Raw genomic sequence first — 20,375 nt, forward strand, 5'->3', positions numbered from 1 at the left:
TGTTCTGAGCGGGATGCAGAGATGCCCATTTTTCCAGCCCCCCACCCCCCACAATTGGCCAAGGCCCCTGGGCACGGCCCCATTGGCCCAGTGGATAATACCACTGCCTACAACCTTCAAGAGGCATTACAAGAAGCATCTCTTTCTGCAGGCCTTTGGAACTGACCCCATAACATTATTGCTGAAAATAATCACCTAGATTTAATTTCTCATATGTGGCTTCAATCTGAAGAGAAGGGGAGCAGATGTTGGTCCCTTTTCTAGAAGGAACTGATGTTCTTCTAAATATATACAATGGTGCCTGGTTAGATCCTACAGTGATAGATGCCTTAGCAATGCTGGCACCAGTAAAATGTATCTGAAAATATTACTTTTTCAATCACAATTGCATTTTAGATCAGATCCTGTGGTTGGATTTTTCACAAAGGGCTGGATTATTTGATGGTTGGTTATCATACCTAAACAAACCTCACGGTTCAGGGCAAAGGTGACTCCTTTTATCTCTTTTATCATCATCATCAATGGATAAGTAGGTGAGTCACTGTCCTGTCCTTCCTGCCAAGAGTGCAGGTATCTTAAGATGTGGGTAGGGGAAACTTAAGACAAGAGGAAGGAAGTCAGTCAATCATCACAGTGTGAAGAGAGAGGTGGCTTGCGGGGAAGTGATGGGAGGCTGGGAAAGGGAGGTGGGAAATAGCCACTCAGATCCATTTACCGCCAGGCTCTGCATCTTCCAGCTCTCTCCCCACCTTCCCTCCTTGCATTCTATTTCCTCCTGAGTGTATTACTATATTTTATTTCTAGAGAATCTGAGGCCTCTATGGAGACAAATACAAGACAACTTATCCCACTTCCCGTCTCATCTCCAGAACTCACATTGATCTTCTATTCTTCAGCTCCCTTGTGCTCACCAACACCTGTCTCTTTCCTTTCTCTGCAGCTAATGCTGACATCTCCACTCACTCTCTAGGTTTAAGGTCATAGTGGTGACATTCAATTCTTCTGACCTTTTCTTGCGACTTTTGGCTCCCTCACCTGCACACCTTGGTTATCTTTGAAGTCCACTCCAGACAGCTGCTCTCTATCTTTTCCTTCAGAGTGGCTATTTCCCACCTCTCTTTCCCAGCCCCCACCCCGTCACTCTCCCCCAAGCCTCCTCTTCTCAGACTCTGCTGCTTGACTGACTGACTTCCTTTCTGTCACCTTAGTTTCCCATGCCCTCATCCTAAGATACTTCAGTTTACATTGTAAGTGTAAACCTGATTTTTTTTAAATGGGAAAAAAGGTGAATAGATTCCCTAGACCCTCATCCTTCCTCTTTGTGAGCAACCCCAACTCAAGACACGGGCACTCTCACAAGTTGTTACAACATGGCAGCACATCACCGCATTGGTTGGTGATAGCTGATCCATTCCAGTGCAGAGATTTTGTAACAGTGAGCCAGGTATTAAACTCTAAACATTCTTTTTAGTGTAGGATTGCAAAAGTCAGACAGGTAAGAAACGTTTCCAACTCCACATAAGTCACACATGGGACTTTCCACTCTTTTTGGTGGTTTAATGTACAGCAATAATTATAGGTGACCTCAACAAGAACTCCTATACTCAGCAGAATAAACAGAAGGGGAAGCAGTGCTTAGTGTTGTTACCCTGCTCTTTTCTCATTGCACAGTATTACACAGACCATTCCTCTTTGCCTGTTCTGAGGTTATACAAATAAGTGGTGAAATGCTTGCTGCTAGCCATCTATGAGTATGCATCCGAGGAGTACTCACCAAGCATGTGTGCTGGTGCCCTCATAATTAAGGTTGCATCTAGGTTTTCCCTTTGGCAGAATTATGTGTATAGTTTTCTATTTTAAAAAAGAAGTAACTATTGAGAAGGTCTTTAATAGAGCTGTTTGGAATATTAATTGTGAAATTAAGAGAGGTATTGAAATTTACCCCCTTTAGAGTTCACGGAGTTAAAATTATTTGGCCTGTTGCATGAAATTTTCTACAATCAGCAAAACTTTCCTTGGCATATGGAATATATACCAATTTCTGAATAGCTGTGGAATCTTCATGGCAACATTTCACATTGTATTTTGAATTTTAGGTGGGATTGGTGGTGATGGACTACATACTATTAGTTCTGGATTCATGATTGAGTGAGAGCCTACTCTTCTAGAAGGCTACAGGGTTAACAGAAACCATTTGAAAGCTTATCTCTGAAGGAGAGAATGTAGTTAGGACGCTTTGTGGATGCTTGTCAGGAAAACCCTGTCCATGTATTATTTCCCCACTCCAATATAAACTTTCTATAAAAAAACCCAAACAGTTCAAAGTCAAGGCTAAGGGCTTGCCCACAATTAAGAGTTTTGCCTCTTTAACTATGCCATAGTTAAGTGGCCAAAACCCCATAGTGCAGCTGCAGTTATAGTGGTACAAAAGTGCTTATAATATCAGTATAGTTTAGCCCAGTTCAGCAAAGTGAAATAAGTGATACCATTATAAAACACCTTATACTGGTGTAACTGTGTCTGCACTAGGGCTTTTATTGGCATAATTATGCAAGTAAAAAAAAATCACACCCTCTCTGATACAGTTATACCAGTAAAACTTGTCAAGTTTAGACCGGGCCTGAGAAACGAAGCAGTCAAATGTCAGGTATTTTGAGAAGTTAAGATTGAGCCTTAAATCTTAACTTCAGCCCTTGTGCCCACATTTTAAAATATTGTCTTTCTAGAGTTAAATTTGCAACTTGCTTCCATCATAAAACCCTATTTACCTCTGAAAACTTTTGGCCTGGAAAATTAGTTTGGCCTGAAAATTGCCATATCCACTCTAATCAACTTTGCCTTTAATTTTCTTTATACTTCTCAGAAATATTCTAAGAGCTGCTTTAAAAAAACAGATTATCCAAAAATTACCCGAATTTGAAATGGACTTTTGTCCAATGTTGTCATCTCCTTGAGGAATGTCTTATTAATATTACCTCTCCAAACTTTTATATTTAGTTAAGTGTTCTTGAAAACTCATGGTCTGGCTATATTTGAAGAAAATAGGCTGTAATTAAGCAAAGTTATTAACTATATTTTTTCGATCAGTATCTTTCTGAGTAGGATCAGAAATTGCGCATGTGTTGCCCTATATTGGTTGGTTGCAGCTTAGAAAGAACGTAAAAATTATCGCTTTGGCTAGCAGCCAGCAGAGCTTTTCCTCTAGTTCAAATGGAAGAGGCCTGTGTTTTTCAGAGCTAAAGCAATAGGATTTCTGTCCCAGCTCTGGAAACGTGTATTTCATTATGGAGAAAGGATTATGGTTATCTGTTGTTGGTGAATGGCGCCTAGAATTGTCACTTCTAGAACTGTGGATTCAAACCATGCTTTTGTTTCAAGTTAAATTGCTTGAATTACATCTATACTAGACTCAAACCATCTTAGATTTTTTAAAAAAGAAAGAGTCAAAATCAGGCATGATCATATAGTATATAAGCATTAAGATTTTGCTTCTAAAATTGACACTTACTGTGACTCATCTGATGCTCTAAAGTATTTATTGCAGGATGCATGTATAGAACTACGATTTCATTAATTGAATTTGTTTAACAAGTAGATGTGAAATGCTATAGCTGGATACACAAGCTGGCAAGTAGACAAGAAAAAAACACCCCAAGGGAAAAACCAAACTATATATCAGATTTATAGATTTGCTTTATGATATTTAAAAGACCTAAGCCAAGATTTTCAAAAGGGACTGGTTACTTTGAGTGCCTCAGGTTTTTCTGGATGCCCAACTTGAAATGCCTGAAGGGGCCTGATTTTCAGAAGGTAGGTGTTTGGAACACTCAAAAGCATTTCAAGTGGGGAACCCAAAACAGCTAATCCCTTTTGAAAATCTTGGGTCCCCTGGTCACTACACTGGCAATACTCAGCAGCCAGGCCCTTCCTTGGTGTGTGTTTCTGAGAAGTTATAAGCTATTGGGAAAAAGAGAAATTTAAACTGGGGAGTGCCATCTCGACCTTATCAATAGCATTTTCACGGCAATATTATGTGATGGAGTACACACAAGAAGTTAAGCTCTGTATATTTTTTGCGTAATTTTGAGGGCTTAAGTGGTGCATAGGCCTGGTGTTTTCCCTCTACGCACAGATTAATTCTACTCACTTAGTGATAAATACAGGAAAGTAGTCTGCATTTAACTGAAATATCTCAACCTGCAATGAGACATAACTCAAGAATTGACACAGTGGGATAAATTTACTTGTACAAAGGTAATTACCAAAGACACCCAGGGACATAACACAGTATTCAAAGTTCATCCGCTTAAGTGAGCATTTTCCCCATCCAAAACATCTGTGATGTCATGGCAGTAGATCATTAAAAAAACATAATTAAAACTCCTCACTGCTAATTCACCACTCTGAAGGAAAATATCTACAGAGGTGCAGGTGAAGCTTTGTTCATAGTCATGCCACATCCATGAAAGGTGTTTGATGTTTATATTGGTTGATTTCTATCCCTCCAAACTCAGAAGAATAGTATATCAGCTGCTGGCATTTAGTATTCAATCCTATGTACAGTGGATTAAATTATTCCTTGTGCAGATGGCCAGCACACAGAGTATGTACCACTTAAAGCCAAGAGAGGGATTTGATACTTTTCCTCTGTACAGGGTTGAATTTCACCCAATGCGAGTTTTGCCTGGGTAACTCCTACTGGATCAAGTCCTTTATAAATTGCTCGTGACCTTGTCACTTGTGTTTCTTCTAATATATTACAGGTTAGCTTAAATGAATAATTTCCCATTATGAAATGAAAACGAAACATACTTTATTCTCCCAAATATATTCAACTGCATGAATGGGCGGGAAGGGGGTATGGGGGGGGTAATAAAGATACCAAAAGCTCCATTTGCTATTACTCAAGAAATAGTTTGAAAACAAAATTCCGACACATAATTTTTACTGTACTACCGAACAAGGATTGTAGTATACTGTAGCTTAAAAATGGAGGAAACAAATGGTTAAGGAGATGCAGAGCCTGTTGATCTATTTATAGATACACAGGTTCCAGTATTGGCACCCATCACTGCAATATCCTAGTGCCCCCCAAGAATAAAACACCAACAAAGTGCCCAATTTATCATCCTCCTGCATTTGTGCAAAAAAAGTGTAAAATGCTGTTGAATCAGAATGGTAGTTCTTTTTACAACTGCTCTTCACTGGCTACATCAGGAGCAGGGCAAAGGAGGACCAGGCCCAATATCTTTCTCTTTTCCTTCTTTACTGGGAAGAGCCAGGCTTATGTTTAAAGCCAGACAGGATTGGTATTGAAAGTTACCATCTGATGGTTCTTCAGTAGCCTATGTGTAGTTGTTTATGAATCTCAGTCTTGTTGTCAATTGGTACTTTTGTTGGCAATCTCAGCAAAAAAGCTGGGCACTAAAATAAGCTCTTGTTCTTATGGCCTGGTCCCAGAAGGATTGAGCCCATAGGCATGAGGGGAGCTTGCTTTGCCACTGCCTTTGCTTTAGATATTTTCTAAGTAAACCAAGGAATTCAGTTTCCAGGGCTGTCAATCAGGCATCTTTCAAAATTAGTAACCCCAAGGCTCAGCATTTCTATATGAGCCTGCAGTCAAAAACCCTCCCCTCTGAAGTGAATGAGTCAGGGGGTTTTAAAATTTCATGTGTGATGTTTTTGTCCCCCCAGCTCTCGTAGTGCGCTTCCTGACCAAACGGTTCATCTGGGAGTACGACCCCACTCTAGGTAGGTTACATTTTATTCTAAATACTTACAGAATGCGGCAGGTGTTGGCTTTGTAGAAGCAATGGAAAGGCATGCAGTAAAGATTCCAAAACCTCATTCATCCTTTAAATATGATGTTAAAGCTTCTCTGAGGTAAATCCCTAGCTAGAATGAACAGCCAACTGATGTAGCACAATGAACAGGTATAAAAACATTCAAACAAAGGCTGGATGTGGGGTTAAAACCTGCCCCTATTGAAGTTAACGGGAATTTTGCCATTGATTTCTGTGGGGCTAGAATTTGACCCATGGAAATAAAGATGTTAGTTTTCTGCTTTGGAGTAACTGACCACTCTTTGTGGAAGGTAGAAGGGCTAGGGAAGAGTGCTCCAAGGGGCAAGGGAGGAATAATCCTGTGGACAGTCATTTCCTGTGTAAGCTGTGCAAATCACTTGGGACCATTGCAATGCACAGAACCCCTGCTGAAACACTGGAGGTACCTAAACTCACTCAGTGCCTACATTTTTGCAGTGAGTCAATGTTTCTGCCTCTGAGTAGGCACACTGCTGCCTCCCTGTGGGTGTCCAGACACCCATCTCCCACCTAAGCCCCTCAGCGATTTACAAACCAGGGGAAGACGGATGTCCAGCTTGAGGGGCTCTATCCGGTAGGCGTGATCAGAGGCTGCCTACTGGATCAGGTCCCCATAGGCGAGCTTACCCAAAACCGTTGGGGGCAAGGGAGGGAGAGGATGACTTCCCTCATCACTTCTTGCCCAGTGGTGTGAGACCCCCCCCCAGTTCAAGTCCCCCCGCCTAAGAGGGAGAAGAGATTTGAACAGGGATCTGCCACTTCTCAAGTGTCCTAACCCTTGGGCTATGGGATATTCTGATGTGCAGATCCCTTCATCTCTCCTGTTGCACTGTGGATAAACAATGAAAGTCACTGGAGCAGAGGGGCTGGATCCTGGGTCTCCCACATCCTGGGTGAGTGCTCTAACCACCAGGCAACAGAGTTATTCTCATGCTTGTGCTCTCTGTGTGTGTGTCCCAAATGACCACCCCACCCACTGGCTTCTTGCTAAAATGGCAGAGGCACCCTAACTCCCTGACCGAGAATTGCAAGCAGAAATAGATGCCTCCCTGCAGCCTGGACTTGGGTGCTTATCTCTGGAGAGAGAGGTGCAGGGCTCGGCTTACACTACCTCTGATCAGCATCTCCCATTGGCTAGCATAGGGCAGCTCCCCACCTAGCTCCCTGCTGGCTTTTATGGATCACATTTGTAGGTGCCTAACTCACTGAGTGTCACACCATCTAAATCCCTTTGAACATTCAGCCCTTAGTCCCCAGTTTTAAAAGGGTGCCTCTCATTTTGGGAGTCTTCACTTTTGGGTGACCACCTTGAGACACCCAGGTCCTTATTACAGCTCTTGAGCACCCACAGCTCCCATTGACTTCAATCTCAGCTGTGTTGGTGTTTGACACTTCTCAAAATTGGGTCCACAGTGTCTCAGATTTGGTCACCAAATAGCAAAGTACCCTAAATTACAGGCCTCCTTTGAAAATTTGGGGCCTGATTTTTCAGAAGTGCTAAGTAATTACATTATTGCATGCTCAGCCCCAGTGAAAATCAGGTCCTAGATGTCTGAAGCTGGGCACCCACAAAAGTAGAATCTATCTTCAGACCTGTACAACTAAGTGACTTGTGTTGAGTTACACAGGAAGTAAGTGGCCACAAGATCACCTGCCCTCCCATGATGCTTTGACATCTCCTTCCTTCCACAAAAGGTACTCAGCTTCTAGGGCTGCTACTCCTTTGATTTATTAAATTCTACATATTCATCTAATTTTGGAGAGAAGTATGTGATACAGCTGTTGTGAAGCTAAGCACTTTGAGATGTTCAGATAGAAGAGATTACAAATGCAAAAATTAACAAGTCATCAATTGGACATTAATCAATGATAGGAGCCTCTGGTGGAAGCAGTTACTATATCTATCCTTATCATCATGGGCATCCTTTGGTGGCTTATAGCATATAGGCATCTCTTTAGATAGTACATAGCTGGGTTTACTATGGCTTTTTACTGCGAGAGGTTTGTTTTGTTTGGTTTTGTTCTGTTCTTCTGAAGAATCAGATCAATCTGTTTCTCTGTTTAAAGCAATATAAACTGTGTCAGTGTGACATATTTACCCTACATTGAGAATAAGAATGTTTGTCAAGTGACTTTTCAAATGTAGAACTAAAACAGACGCATACCACACGGCTACTAAGCAACAAGAGATTTTGCCAGAAACACTGAGGCTGCAAGCGACAAAAAAGAAAAGAAAAGAAAAAAAAAGAGTAATATTTACAGCTGATTTTTTATATCAGATCCAATGGGATCCATTAACTCTCCCATGCTAGAAGTTGGTTTTCCCTTGGCAATTCCCATTTCTACCAGGACTTGCATCAAAACTTCCAAGGCACAGGAAATTCACTAGGGTTCTATTTAAAGTGAATAAAACAGCATAAAATTCCTTGTCCTCCTGTAATTTCTGAAAGGGATAATACATTTTAGATGAAAAGGAATTTATGTGATTCAATACCCCTTTAAGCTTCAAGACAAAAACTAGAGACTCCATGTTACCTCTGTGTGCAGTGTATTATTATGTCTCCAGGATCTAAGTTAAATAATGTTCAGCTGCCACACACATGAAGAGGGAGCATGAATGAGTAGCAGGGCTTTGCTAAGGACCCTTGGTGCATGGAACTCCCATTTAAAGTGAGGGTCTTGCAGCACTAGTGTTCCTACACAGGATATTATTTCTATACATGTGCACTGTGTGACAGCTTGGGCAATTTCCTGGACAAACCATATTGAATTAAGCTAAACCTTATTGAATTAAGTTTATGTATCATTGTGGGCCAGGGATTGTGTGTAATTTCATAAGGGAGGGGGACCACAACCCTCTAGGAACTAAGAACAGTTGGGAGTGGTTTGGCAAATTAACTCAGGTTGTAACATCTCCAGAGAGCTGCTACCACCACCTGGAAAGAGGCTCACATATACTGGTTCATACTGGAGTCTCCAGGCACAAACAAAGAAAGGACTTTTAGTTAAATAGCCTGAGTTAAAATTTATTCGTGACCTTTTTTCTGAACCAACAAATGTGCAAGGGTGTGTGTGTAATCTTTCCTGGAAGGGTTGGAAGGATTTGGCTCAGTCTGTGTTATTGTTCCGAGAAAAGGAGTTATGAACTCATAATCATGGGATAACCCCTTGGTGGGGATTGAAGCATGTTCAACAGCCAGAGTGAGCCCTTAGAGTGAAGGGTTGATCTCTGGTAAGTTTATTAGCATGCGTGTAGGCTCTTATTTTTTTTTAACATATTTTCTCTTTAATGCTTTTACCTTAAGAATAAATGTGCTTGCTTAGAAAGAGCTGTGTGGCAACAGCTTTTGCAATTACACTGTGGATGAAAGTGCGGATGCAATTACACTGTGGAGAAGAAAAGTAATGCAGGCCTGCTTAGGAAACTGGTCTTCACTGAGGAATTCTTAATGAAGGCAAGGAGCTCTCAGTCTTGAAATATCCCAGTCAAGAGGGAGAGAGACATGTGTCTCCATCCAAGAGAGGAGGCAGCTGGGGAGCCAGAAGCCTAAGAGTGTGTGCCCTTTCTGGACCATAGAAGGGGAATACAGGTGCAGTTGACCCTGCACAACTGTATCACCCATAATATTTTATTTTTCCATTCTCAACGTTCTAGGAATGACAATATCAGCAGAGCTCATTACCCAGAGAGTATTAACTATCCGCCAACTCTTGGCTGCCCTACACCTTTATCGCTTAGTTATCATTTTCTTGGTAGGTGTTTGCTATCTTTTTTTTTAAAGGTACCAAGCCATTGAGGCTAATTGCTAGAGTCCTATGCGGATACAAAATTTTTATCCGCATCTGATTCTCAAACATGGTCTGCAGATATCTGTGCATATCTGCACATTTGCAGGGCTTTACTAATTCCTCACCTGCTTGGGTATATGAGGCATATCAATCTCTGTTTATAACAAATCAAAACATTGTGCTGCATATGCACACCGAGGATACAGAAGGTACGTAGAAAAAGAGATGCACCACTCCCATCAGCATAGGTAGTGTGTATACTGAAGCGCTACAGTCTAAGTATAGACATACACTAAAATGTTTAAAGTAATCTATATATATTATATTTAAACTGATATCAGAGAGCTAATAATCTCAAACAATACTATCACTAATTCTAGCAGTCTGTTGTATCAAGAAAACTTAAATGGCAACATAATTAAAATGTAAGACTCAAGATTCTTTACCAGCGTCCCCCGTCCTTCACATCCTCCTTGAACATTTTTTTTTCTTTTCTGATCACAGTCAAATAATACAGTGAAGTTAGAGAAATGCTACAGACAATGGAGTTTGTATTATTTACCAGTAAAATATCACTCCATGTTTTTTTAATATTACACTGGTAGATTCTTGCCCAAAATACAGCCTTTGGATAAACACTTTGCATTTCTATGCACTTTTCAGACATGGAACTTAAAAAGTTTACAAACATTAATTAATTAAAACTTCACCACACTTCTTTGAGGTGGAGGATTTTACTGGTGAGGAACTGAAGAAGAGAGAGAAAAAGAGAAACTATGCAATTTGTCAAAAGCCACACTGCAAGTCAGTGGCTCAGCTAAGAGAAGTATCCAGGAACCCTGCCTTCCTATCTCCTGCTCTTACTAAATGAGCCACAAACACTTATATCTGCCTTATATCACTTAATATAACTTATATGCCTTTACTGCCTAATATCACAATAATGAACGTTATTAGGGCACACACATCTTTGAGTGTGCACATACACCCTCCCATCAAGGTGCTGTACATAAAGTCATATTAAATGATGTTGCTTTATATAGAGTCTGATATCAAAAAACCCAGTTCAGCCATACCCTGGTTAACTGAAACCCCTATCAAATCAAGTGCAGTCATAGTGCCTAAAAGATCAGTATGTTCATTGCATTTCACCACCGATCATTCTAAAGTCTGTCTTTTGTGAACATTTTAATAGATTCCAAGGCCAGAAGGGACATTGTGATCATCTCATCTGATCTCCTGCATAACACCGACCAATGGACTTCCCCAAAATAATTTCTAGATCAGGAATCGGCAACCTTTGGCATGCAGCCCATCAGGGAAATCTGCTGGTGGGCTGGGACAGTTTGTTTACCTGTAGCGTCCACAGGTTTGGCCGATTGTAGCTCCCACTGGCTGTGGTTCACCGTTCCAGACCAATGGGGGCTGTGGGAAGCAGTGTGGTCTGAGGGATGTGCTGGCCGCCGCTTCCCGCAGCCTGAAACAGTGAACCGTGGCCAGTGGGAGCTGCGATCGGCCGAACTTGCGGACGCTACAGGTAAACAAACTGTCCCAGCCCACCAGCAGATTTCCCTGACAGGCCACATGCCAAAGGTTGCCGATCCCTGTCCTAGATCACGTCTTTTAGAACAACATCCAACTTTGTTTAAAAATTGTCAGGGATGGAGAATCCACTGCGACCCTTGGTAAATTGTTCCAATAGTTAATTACTCTCACTGCTCAAACTTTACTCCTTATTTCCAGTCTGAATTTATCTAGGTTCAACTTCCAGCCATTGGATCATGCTCTATCTTTCTCTGCTAAACTGAAGATCCCATTATTAAATATTTGTTCTCCGTGTAGGTATTTATCAACTGCAATCAGTTCATCCCTTAACCTTCTCATTCTTAAACTAAATAGATTAAACTCCTTGAGTCTATCACTATAAGGCAGGTTTTCTAATCCTTAAATCATGGCTCTTCTCTGAACCCTCTCAAATTTCTCAACATCTTTCTTGAATGGTGGATGCCAGAACTAGACACCATATTCCAGCAGCGGTTCCATCCGTGCCAAATAGAGGTAAAATAACCTCTCCACTCCTATTCAAGATTCCTCTGTTTATGCATCCAAGGATTGAATTAGCCCTTTTTGGCTACAGTATTGCACTGGAGTTCATGTTCAGCTGATTATACACCCCTCTCCAAATCTTTTTCAGAGACACTGCTTCCCAGGATAGAGTCCCCAGTCATATAAGTATGGCCTACATTCTTTGTTCCTACATGTATACATATATTAAAACACATATTTTTTGCTTGCACCCAGCTTATCAAGCTCTCCAGATCACTCTGAATCAATGACTTGTCCTCCTCATTATTTACCACTCCCCCAATTAGTGTGTCATCCGCAAACTTTATCAATGATGATTTTATGTTTTCTTCTGGGTCAATAATACAAATGTTAAATAGCCAAAAACCAACCCCTGTGGACCCCATTAGAAACACATCCACTCAATGATGATTCCCCATTTACATTACATTTTTAGATCTGTTAGCTAGCTTTTAAGCCATTTAATCGGTTCCATGTATATTTTATATGTCTAGCTTTTTAAATCAAAATTTCATGCAGTACCAAATCAAATGCCTTACAGAAGTCTAAGTATATTACATCAACACTATTACCTTTATCAACCAAACATGATAAAAAAATATCAAGTTAGTTTGACAAGATCTATTTTCCATAAACCTATATTGACTGGCATTAATTATATTACTCTTCTTTAATTCTTTATGGAGCAAGTCCTGTATCAGCTGCTCCATTATCTTGCCTGCGATCAAAGTCAGACTGACAGGCATATAATTAACTTGATCATCCCATTTACCATTTTTAAATATTGGCACAACATTAGCTTTCTTCCAGTCCTCTGAAACTCCCCCAATGTTCCAAAACTTATGGAAAATCAACAGTAATGGACTAAGTGAGTGCCTCAACCAGCTCTTTTAAAACTCTTAGATGCAAGTTATCCAGATCTGCTGATTTAAAAGTGTCTAACTTGAGTAGCTGCTGGATGAGGAAGTGCATGGCATGGCAGACTCAAAAGCAAGAGGCCACAATGAAGAACAGCAGAGGAAGAAGCTTGGAACAACGTGGGAATCATTTATTTAATATGTTTTATGTTTTCTTTAATATCGGCCTCAAGATGTAGCATTCTTGATGGCAGTGATCAAATACAGCCTGTTTTATCGCAGCCTTTACATATATACAGTATCCCAAAACACTTCACAGAATTAAACAAATGGAAGACAACCGGTAGTAGTATATTGGGCACTAGCTATGCCTACAGCAGTTATGATTGCAAAATACTGTGCCCTATTCACACTTGCTCATTTTCTGAAACATTCGCCGGATGGACTGAAATGTCCCATGCTTGCTCTATGCCTAAAAGTGATGAAAAAATAATCAATTGTGAGCAAAGGCTCTTTGGCTAGTTTTCATTTAGAGGAGGGAAGTGCACACCTGCTCTCGAATGATGCTTTAAAAAAAGGTATAACTACAGCACGAATGGCTTATTTAACTTGAAGCTTGTCGTGGACATAACTCGCACTGAGGACCAGTACCTCTGCTTGGGTTTGGGTGGGGGAGAATTAAAAAGGAAAAGTTAAAAATTTGAAAAATTCTGAGGCTAGTCAGTACTGACACAGCAAAATCATTTAACATAGCCTAGCGAATCCTGCACTCTTTCTGATATCGTTGCTTATCTCCCTGCCTGGCCTTAGCAAGGTGTTGGTCAGGGGCAGAGGCTTCTGCTCAGACAGTTGGCACGAAGGGGGTTGTAAAATTCAGCCCATATTTTCTAGACCCACATTTCTGGGGTTTTTTGTGTAGCTTAATATTGCTGTGGGTATTGTAAACTTTGCACTGAGAGACAAGCATATCGGACATAGTACATTACCTGTTGAAGCCTTAAGTGTTGTATTTCCTGACTTTTTTGGGTTAAAAATTTTAAGTGATTTAAGAACTTAAATCACATTTTCAAAAATGACTTAGGAGCCTAAGAGCCTAAATCACTAATACCCAGGTTTTAAAGCTATTTAGGCATTGCAACAGTAAGAACCACAATGCTTAACTGATTTAGGAGTCTAAATTCTATTGACAGTCAATGGGATTTAGACTTCTTAGCGATAATATCTTTTGAAAATGAAATTTAGGCTCCTAAATCAGTTAGGCATTGTGACACTGAGCATAGCAATGCCGAAATAGCTTTAAAAATCTGGGCCTAAGGGCCTGTCTATAAAAACACTTAGTTCACAACAAGTTGGGGTGTAATCTATCACACACTAGCCTGCCATGCACTAAGCATCCATGTTGACCCTGCTGCCCCCCCACTAAAATTCCCCAGTGTCCTTTAACGTACTCCCATTTCAAAGTGGGGTAGATCAAAGTGTGCTAGGGAACTTCTAGAGTTCAGCAGCTAAGGTCCACACTGACACTTAGTTCGTAGCAAGGTGAGGTGTAAATCTGCCCCACACTAGCCTGCAGTGCCCTAAGTTTTTATATAGACAAGCTGTTAGTTGCTTTTGGAAATTTTATCCTTTGGGGTTTTTGAGTGTGTAAGTTTAACATAGCGTGAATGGAAAGCCCCATGCATATTTATGGCTCTACATATATGACAATAAAAAAAAGAGGGGAAGGAATGCATTCACCATTAAAAAAAAAACTGTTTTATAAACACATAGGGCCAGATCCTCCACTGGGGTGAACAGACATTAGCTCCACTCCAGTAAAATAAAAGCATGTCATAAGGGCAATAAGAGATAGAGTAGGCAATTATGAGTCACAGGCAAGGAAGAAAAATATTTTTAGATGATGTTTGACAAAAGATGTGGAGGTGGGGAAGAGTCACAGAGAGAGAGAGAGAGAGACACAGACAGACAGACAAAGTCACGCCCTAGATGGTAAGTGCTAAAGAGATGTCCCTGGTCCCAGTAGTGGTAAGATTGAAAAGGGCTGAGAGGAAGCAAGTGAGTAGATGCAGAGAGCAGCGAAGAGAGACAAAATTTACTCACGCAGCTGGAGCAAATCCATGGAAAACAATACGAGACAACACTAGGTTTGTGTGGAACGGAGGTGAACTGGGTGTGCCGTGATTCACAGTTCTCAAATCAGACGGAGACGAATTCTGCAGGAATATACGCCATGCAATGCCTGCGACCTCTATGGAGTTTCATGGGGGTAACAGAGGAGATTTTGGCTCGTTACTTTATGACAAGTAATTATGGCAAGCACTAGTCTCCTATTCATATTTCTTCATCCAAGGGAAAATGAAGTTTTTAAATGATGGTTTGAAAGTTCAGTGCTATTAAGCAAGTAGAAGTTCACATGCTTGCATCTCATTGGTCTACAGACTGGTCTGAAAATTTCACAGAACAGACTCTCTAGGTCTCCAGTGCTTCCAGGTTGCATGGGGGTGGAAGACACCATGAGCACAAACTTTCTCACACTATTTCTATATGTCACCTTCCAGTGAGGCTGTCTTTTTTTAACATTGAAACTAGAGATGGACATGAGCCAAAACTCTGGATGAGAAAGAATTTGGGCCCATCTGTACTCAAAACAGACCTGGCTACCATTCAAAGTTTGGGCATAAATTTGTGGAGGTGTTTATTTCATCCAAATTGGTTTGCCTATTCCTACAATAAACATGTTCCTAAAAGCATAAAGCAAAAATCTCCTTTCAGAGCTGTAAGACGACACTTTACCCCCATTTTCTGCTCTCCCCATATCCATGGAACTTGTACTGATCAAGACATTGGAGTCAAGAGACCAGATCAGCTGGTGTAAGTTAGTGTAGTTCCATTAAAGACAATTTATGCCAACTGAGGATGTGGTCCAAGAGCTACAAAATGGATCTCAGAGGAAAAATTTTCCGCAAGAATTGAAATATGCTCTTCTGGAACAAATGTATTGACCAATTCAGTTTTATTCAGGACAAGAAAATGTGTTCATTCTTCAAGTAAATACAACCCAAATCTCCCTTGAATGTATTTATCAAAACCTCAGGCTTTGGAAGACATTCAGATTTGCATTCTGTGGATCATATACTTCAATATTTTCTCTATATAATTTTAATAGTATTGTTTTTTCATAATGACTTTTAATCCATTGTTCAGAAAAATACAGCGATTCTCAAATACTCTTATTAACAAGATAGCACAAATAAGCTCAGGGGAAGCTTTCAGTCTGCTTTTTGCTTCTCCTTGTAAAAGACTTTCTGCATCCGGGAATTTAGAAGTTGATTAGTTAATGGGGACTGAATAATTGTGCCAATATACTGTAGGCTAAAAAAAATAAACTGACTAACGTTGCTTCAGAAATGCTTCTGGGGCCCCTTGGTATGGTCTAAATATTTAAAGGATGAGCTTTAATTTTTCAGATGATGAATCTTGCAAGAGTTAAGTGTGTATTATTGAAGAAAAGTGCTGCAGAATGCACTATTATACAAAGTGAAGCCATCGGAGTAATGAGATCAACTGTAGGTCCAAAGCAATATGGTCAGCAACCCTTTTCTTTAAATTACCAAAAATATTATATGACGTGTAACACCCCAATAGTTAACCAGGACTTTCAAAGTTTATAATAAATTAGGGCCAAGTGGTAAGTTTTACAGCTCCATTTCAGTATTTCTGATGTTGATTGGCTTACCACAGCTCTGACCATAGTAGCTGTCTGGCTCCTCTGGGGCCAGCAAAATCCTACTTTGATTCAAGCATTTATGGACAGAGAAACACAACTATAACATTTTCCTTCCACCTAGTTGGTGGTAGCCATAAAATTACAGTATGGAATTATTACCAGGCCATATTGTGCGTGGTGGAGGTAGAAAATCCAAGGCTCAGGAAGTTGCCCATGGTCACCTGAAAAGTCCATATCATAACCATAATTAGAAGACAGCTCTCTTCTGTTATACCTATGCCTCATCAACTAGATCATGCCAACTCCAGTCAAAGCACTTTAACTTCTCTGTCACAGTCTCTCTATATGTACAGTACGGAGGAGTAATGATATTGAACTACTGTAAAGCAAGGTACTGTACGGTGTGAAGTACTACAGAAATGCAAAGTCAAGACCATTTAGTTTCAGAAAGGGAATACAACTCAAGACGTCATGGTTGGCAGCTCTGTGCTTTAATCCACTGGGCTTTTAGGAGGCTCCATCCCTTTAGTCAAAATTCATACTTGTCAATTTGAGACTAATAATGGCTATTTGCTTTTTCACAAACATCCAGATAGTGCTAAAATATCATTAAAATGGCCCCAAATCCACAAACCTTACTCAAACTCAAAAACAGATACATCTTTATCCAAAACAAGTACCAACATTTCACACCTCTCTTACCCATAGCAATGCTACACATCCAAGATAAAACTCACCCCTGAGCAGAAGGCCAGAATAAGGTATATGCCCTACATAAATCCCACTTAAGTATTATTTTGAGGGTAACTGAATTTCCGGAGTGGACCCGGATGCAGAAGAGATGGAGATGGTGCCCTCATCTCCTCCATCTCTTCACTTCTGGCCTACTTTTCTCTATTTGTTGCTTTTTTTCCCTGTTCTCCCATCCCCAGTATTAGCCTGATATTACCCAGAAAACTGTGAAGTTAATTTTTGCACCCATTTTTGTCCATTCTGACATTTTTGTACAAACACCAGTAAGTTCCTAGGAAATTTTAAACAAAATAAAAACTGAAAACAAAGGAACTTGCCATTTGGCTTCCACCTGCCTGACTGACTGATGGAGGGACTGGCCCATTTGTCCATACTGGTGACAGCTGCACCACTTAAAGCAATTTGAGTGACAAGGGCAAGTTACTTTTTTGGTGGGGGAGAGGGTGTTTGGTGGCGGAAAATAATGTGAGAGTTTAAACACATTATTCTGGAGAGATGGCATCCCTCAGTAGGGAAAGGAAACATTCATAGAACATAAAACCTTTCAGAAGTTCTGGTTCAATAAATAAGCTTCCTTGAGCATATCCTCCCATTCCCATTGAAGAGATTTGCACCAAATAAAATGTAAATCTCTGACAATGAAAAGCGATCAGAATTGCTGGCTACAGTTTTACATCATGTGCATTTGACTTTTGATATAGACCATCTGTGAGTTGGCAACAGTAATAAATCTGAATGTTAGCACGGATCATTTTCTAAGTTGTAGGTCAAATGCTATCACACTTAAGTGTCATACTCATTAAGATAAAACAAGTGTCCTTGTCATTAATTATTTGATTAGTTGCCCATTTCCAGAACTTTAGAGGCAGCAAATGCAGCCTTATTTTCCTATAACATGGATAGTGTGTATGTTTAACTCCCCTTGGCAATTCTTATAAATCATATATATTGCTTTGAGCCTTTGCTAGAAAAGGGGAAAGTGATGATTTCAGCATTTTTCAAAGAAACATTCTGAAAATAAATCCCAGTGTTCTGTAATTTCATCACAGTGTAAGGGCTATACTTAGTGGGTAGCTTGAGTAGATCCCTGGTCTGCAGCCACACCATTTTCAGCTCTGAACTGGTCAGATTTCAAGCTAAGTAGGGACAGGCATTATCAGTTTTTGAATTGGAGACCTCCAAAGAAGTGGCATTGGTGTTTCAGGAGGTGGCACTCTTCCCTCCAAATCAGTGGGAAAAGTATCACAGCATGGGATTAAAAGGCTGTCAGTTGCTGTGCTTTCAGTGAGGCACAAATCCAAGATCCTGACCACTTAAAAAGCATCCATAGTAATGGACTCCAACCCCCATAATGTAATACTAGCAAGTTAGATAATATCTGTTGGAACAAGCAGGAATGTGAAGGGTACATCAAATATTCTAGGAAGAGGTTATAAACAGACTAAATACGGTTCTGAGAGATATGCTGAGTGAACCCAGGATTCTTCTTTTAATTACAAGATCTTACACCAAATTCATGTCTGCTATAAACCCATCTTATACCATGTGTGCCCATTTGGCTTTTTATCAAGAAGTAACAATAATATGTATTGCAGAAACTATTTTAACTGAGAACTTTTTTTTAATCGGTCTAATGTATTGAAATATGGAAACCTGCATCTGATTTCAGTATTATTGGCTAGTTTGATATTATAGGAAAATCTTTTGAAAAGAACTTATGCTGATTGTTTGAAAGATATTTTAATGTGATTTAGCCCTTTTCCCTCTTAAAAAAACAAACTGAAGGCGAAAAAAAATCTATTAAAAAAAACCCAAAACAATAAGTGTGTTAGCCTCACTGCCATGTTCCATTTTGAATAAACAAATTGGATCAAATTCAGCCCTGATGTAAATAGAGTCATAGTCATTGAAACCAGTGTCATTTTTTGAAAGTTATGATGATTTTTAAAACATTCCATCTCAGAAACGTCTTGGGTTACATGCTCCAGATATTGTTTATATTATTGTCCAATAGGAAGACCCAGGCCTGTCAATATTACTGGATAGCTGGTTAACTTTTTAAATTGTTCAGTCCCTTTGTGGTAATTGCAGAGGTCCCATGTATATAGTACAAAGGCTGTGTCTCTGAACAGTCATAGTTCTGAGATGTGGTATAAAAGAAGGTTATGGGTGGCACACAGGGAGAGATGGGTAGGTCTTAGCTGTGAGAAGAGGAGCTAGGATGTGCCTATGTATGAAAAAGCTCCAATTCATGGATGCTGGGGAAGCTTTACATCACATCAGAACAGTACTTCAAGTCGTGTGATAGAACAGTAGCAAGGAGCATAAAAAAGATTCTGCTCTAACAATCTGCGTTTAGATTTTAAACTCTTCTAAAATTGTTTTTATTATTTTTAAGAGTCTACCTATCGTCATCAGGCAACTATCGATGATGAAGTTGTTTCCATGGAGATACTAGATACAGCTGGTCAGGTGAGTGAGAACGGTCAAGAAGATCTGATGCTCATACACGAATAAACAGGAGAAAAGGGTGAGACTAAGACAGTTGCACAATACTTCTGGTGACTAAAATCAAGTAGAGCCCGTGCCACTCTGAGCAGCGGCTGCCAGACCCGGGTATTACACACAGATGGATGTTTAGAGTTTTGTAATGTGGAAGAGCGGGTAGAGATAGTGTGTGACCATCTGGGGAACTCTTTATTTTAGATGCCTTAACTGTAACAAAGGCTGCGTAAGGAACTTCAGCAGGTGCCCAAGGTACTCCACTTCATCATCTGGAGCAAATGTCTCTGAACACAAAGAGCCTCCCACATAAATCTGCAAGATGAAGGCTCTGAATGAAATCAATGCAATGTAATCTATGGTAACAGTCACCTGCTTGGCCCAGATCACATTACCAGATTTCCCCTAATGGGTTATCACTCTTGCACGGTGCCATTATCCAGAGCAGAAACAGACAGTCTAGCAGTATTCCTCTAAGTGACCTATGTGGACACCCAAGAGCACCTCATGAAGTTAACCCCTTAGAAAGGAATCACAATACCTGGATATAGACGGCATACAGACACTTCCTACAGCCAACTGATCATACACTGTGGTCATCCATGCACATCCAGGACACAAATATAACTTGTAAGCTACACCCACCAAAACAAACACTGTAGATTCTGCCTCACCATGGCCACATTCACTCTTACCAGACACTGGCAGGTGCTCACACTGAAAACCACCAGAAACCCATCCAAACCTATCTGACTTTTCCTCAAAATCTACTACAGGGATACACAACAACATTATTCCGCACACGGCTGCAGATCTTTAGGATCTGATTCTCCACTGCCT

The 20,375-nt window shown here is 40.3% G+C and overlaps 1 protein-coding gene across 2 annotated transcripts in view; it reads left to right on the forward strand.

Moving 5' to 3' along the window:
• Positions 1-20,375, forward strand: part of RERG (RAS like estrogen regulated growth inhibitor) — a 133,679-nt gene that overhangs the window by 107,765 nt on the left and 5,539 nt on the right. For both annotated transcript variants that reach the window (XM_074938436.1, XM_074938443.1), the window contains exons 3-4: positions 5,695-5,751; positions 19,432-19,505. In XM_074938436.1, the coding sequence (XP_074794537.1) occupies positions 5,695-5,751; positions 19,432-19,505 (131 nt within the window). The remainder of the gene's footprint in view (positions 1-5,694; positions 5,752-19,431; positions 19,506-20,375) is intronic.

Source organism: Natator depressus, chromosome 1 (assembly GCF_965152275.1).
Source record: "Natator depressus isolate rNatDep1 chromosome 1, rNatDep2.hap1, whole genome shotgun sequence".
In the NCBI taxonomy this organism is placed as follows: domain Eukaryota; kingdom Metazoa; phylum Chordata; order Testudines; family Cheloniidae; genus Natator; species Natator depressus.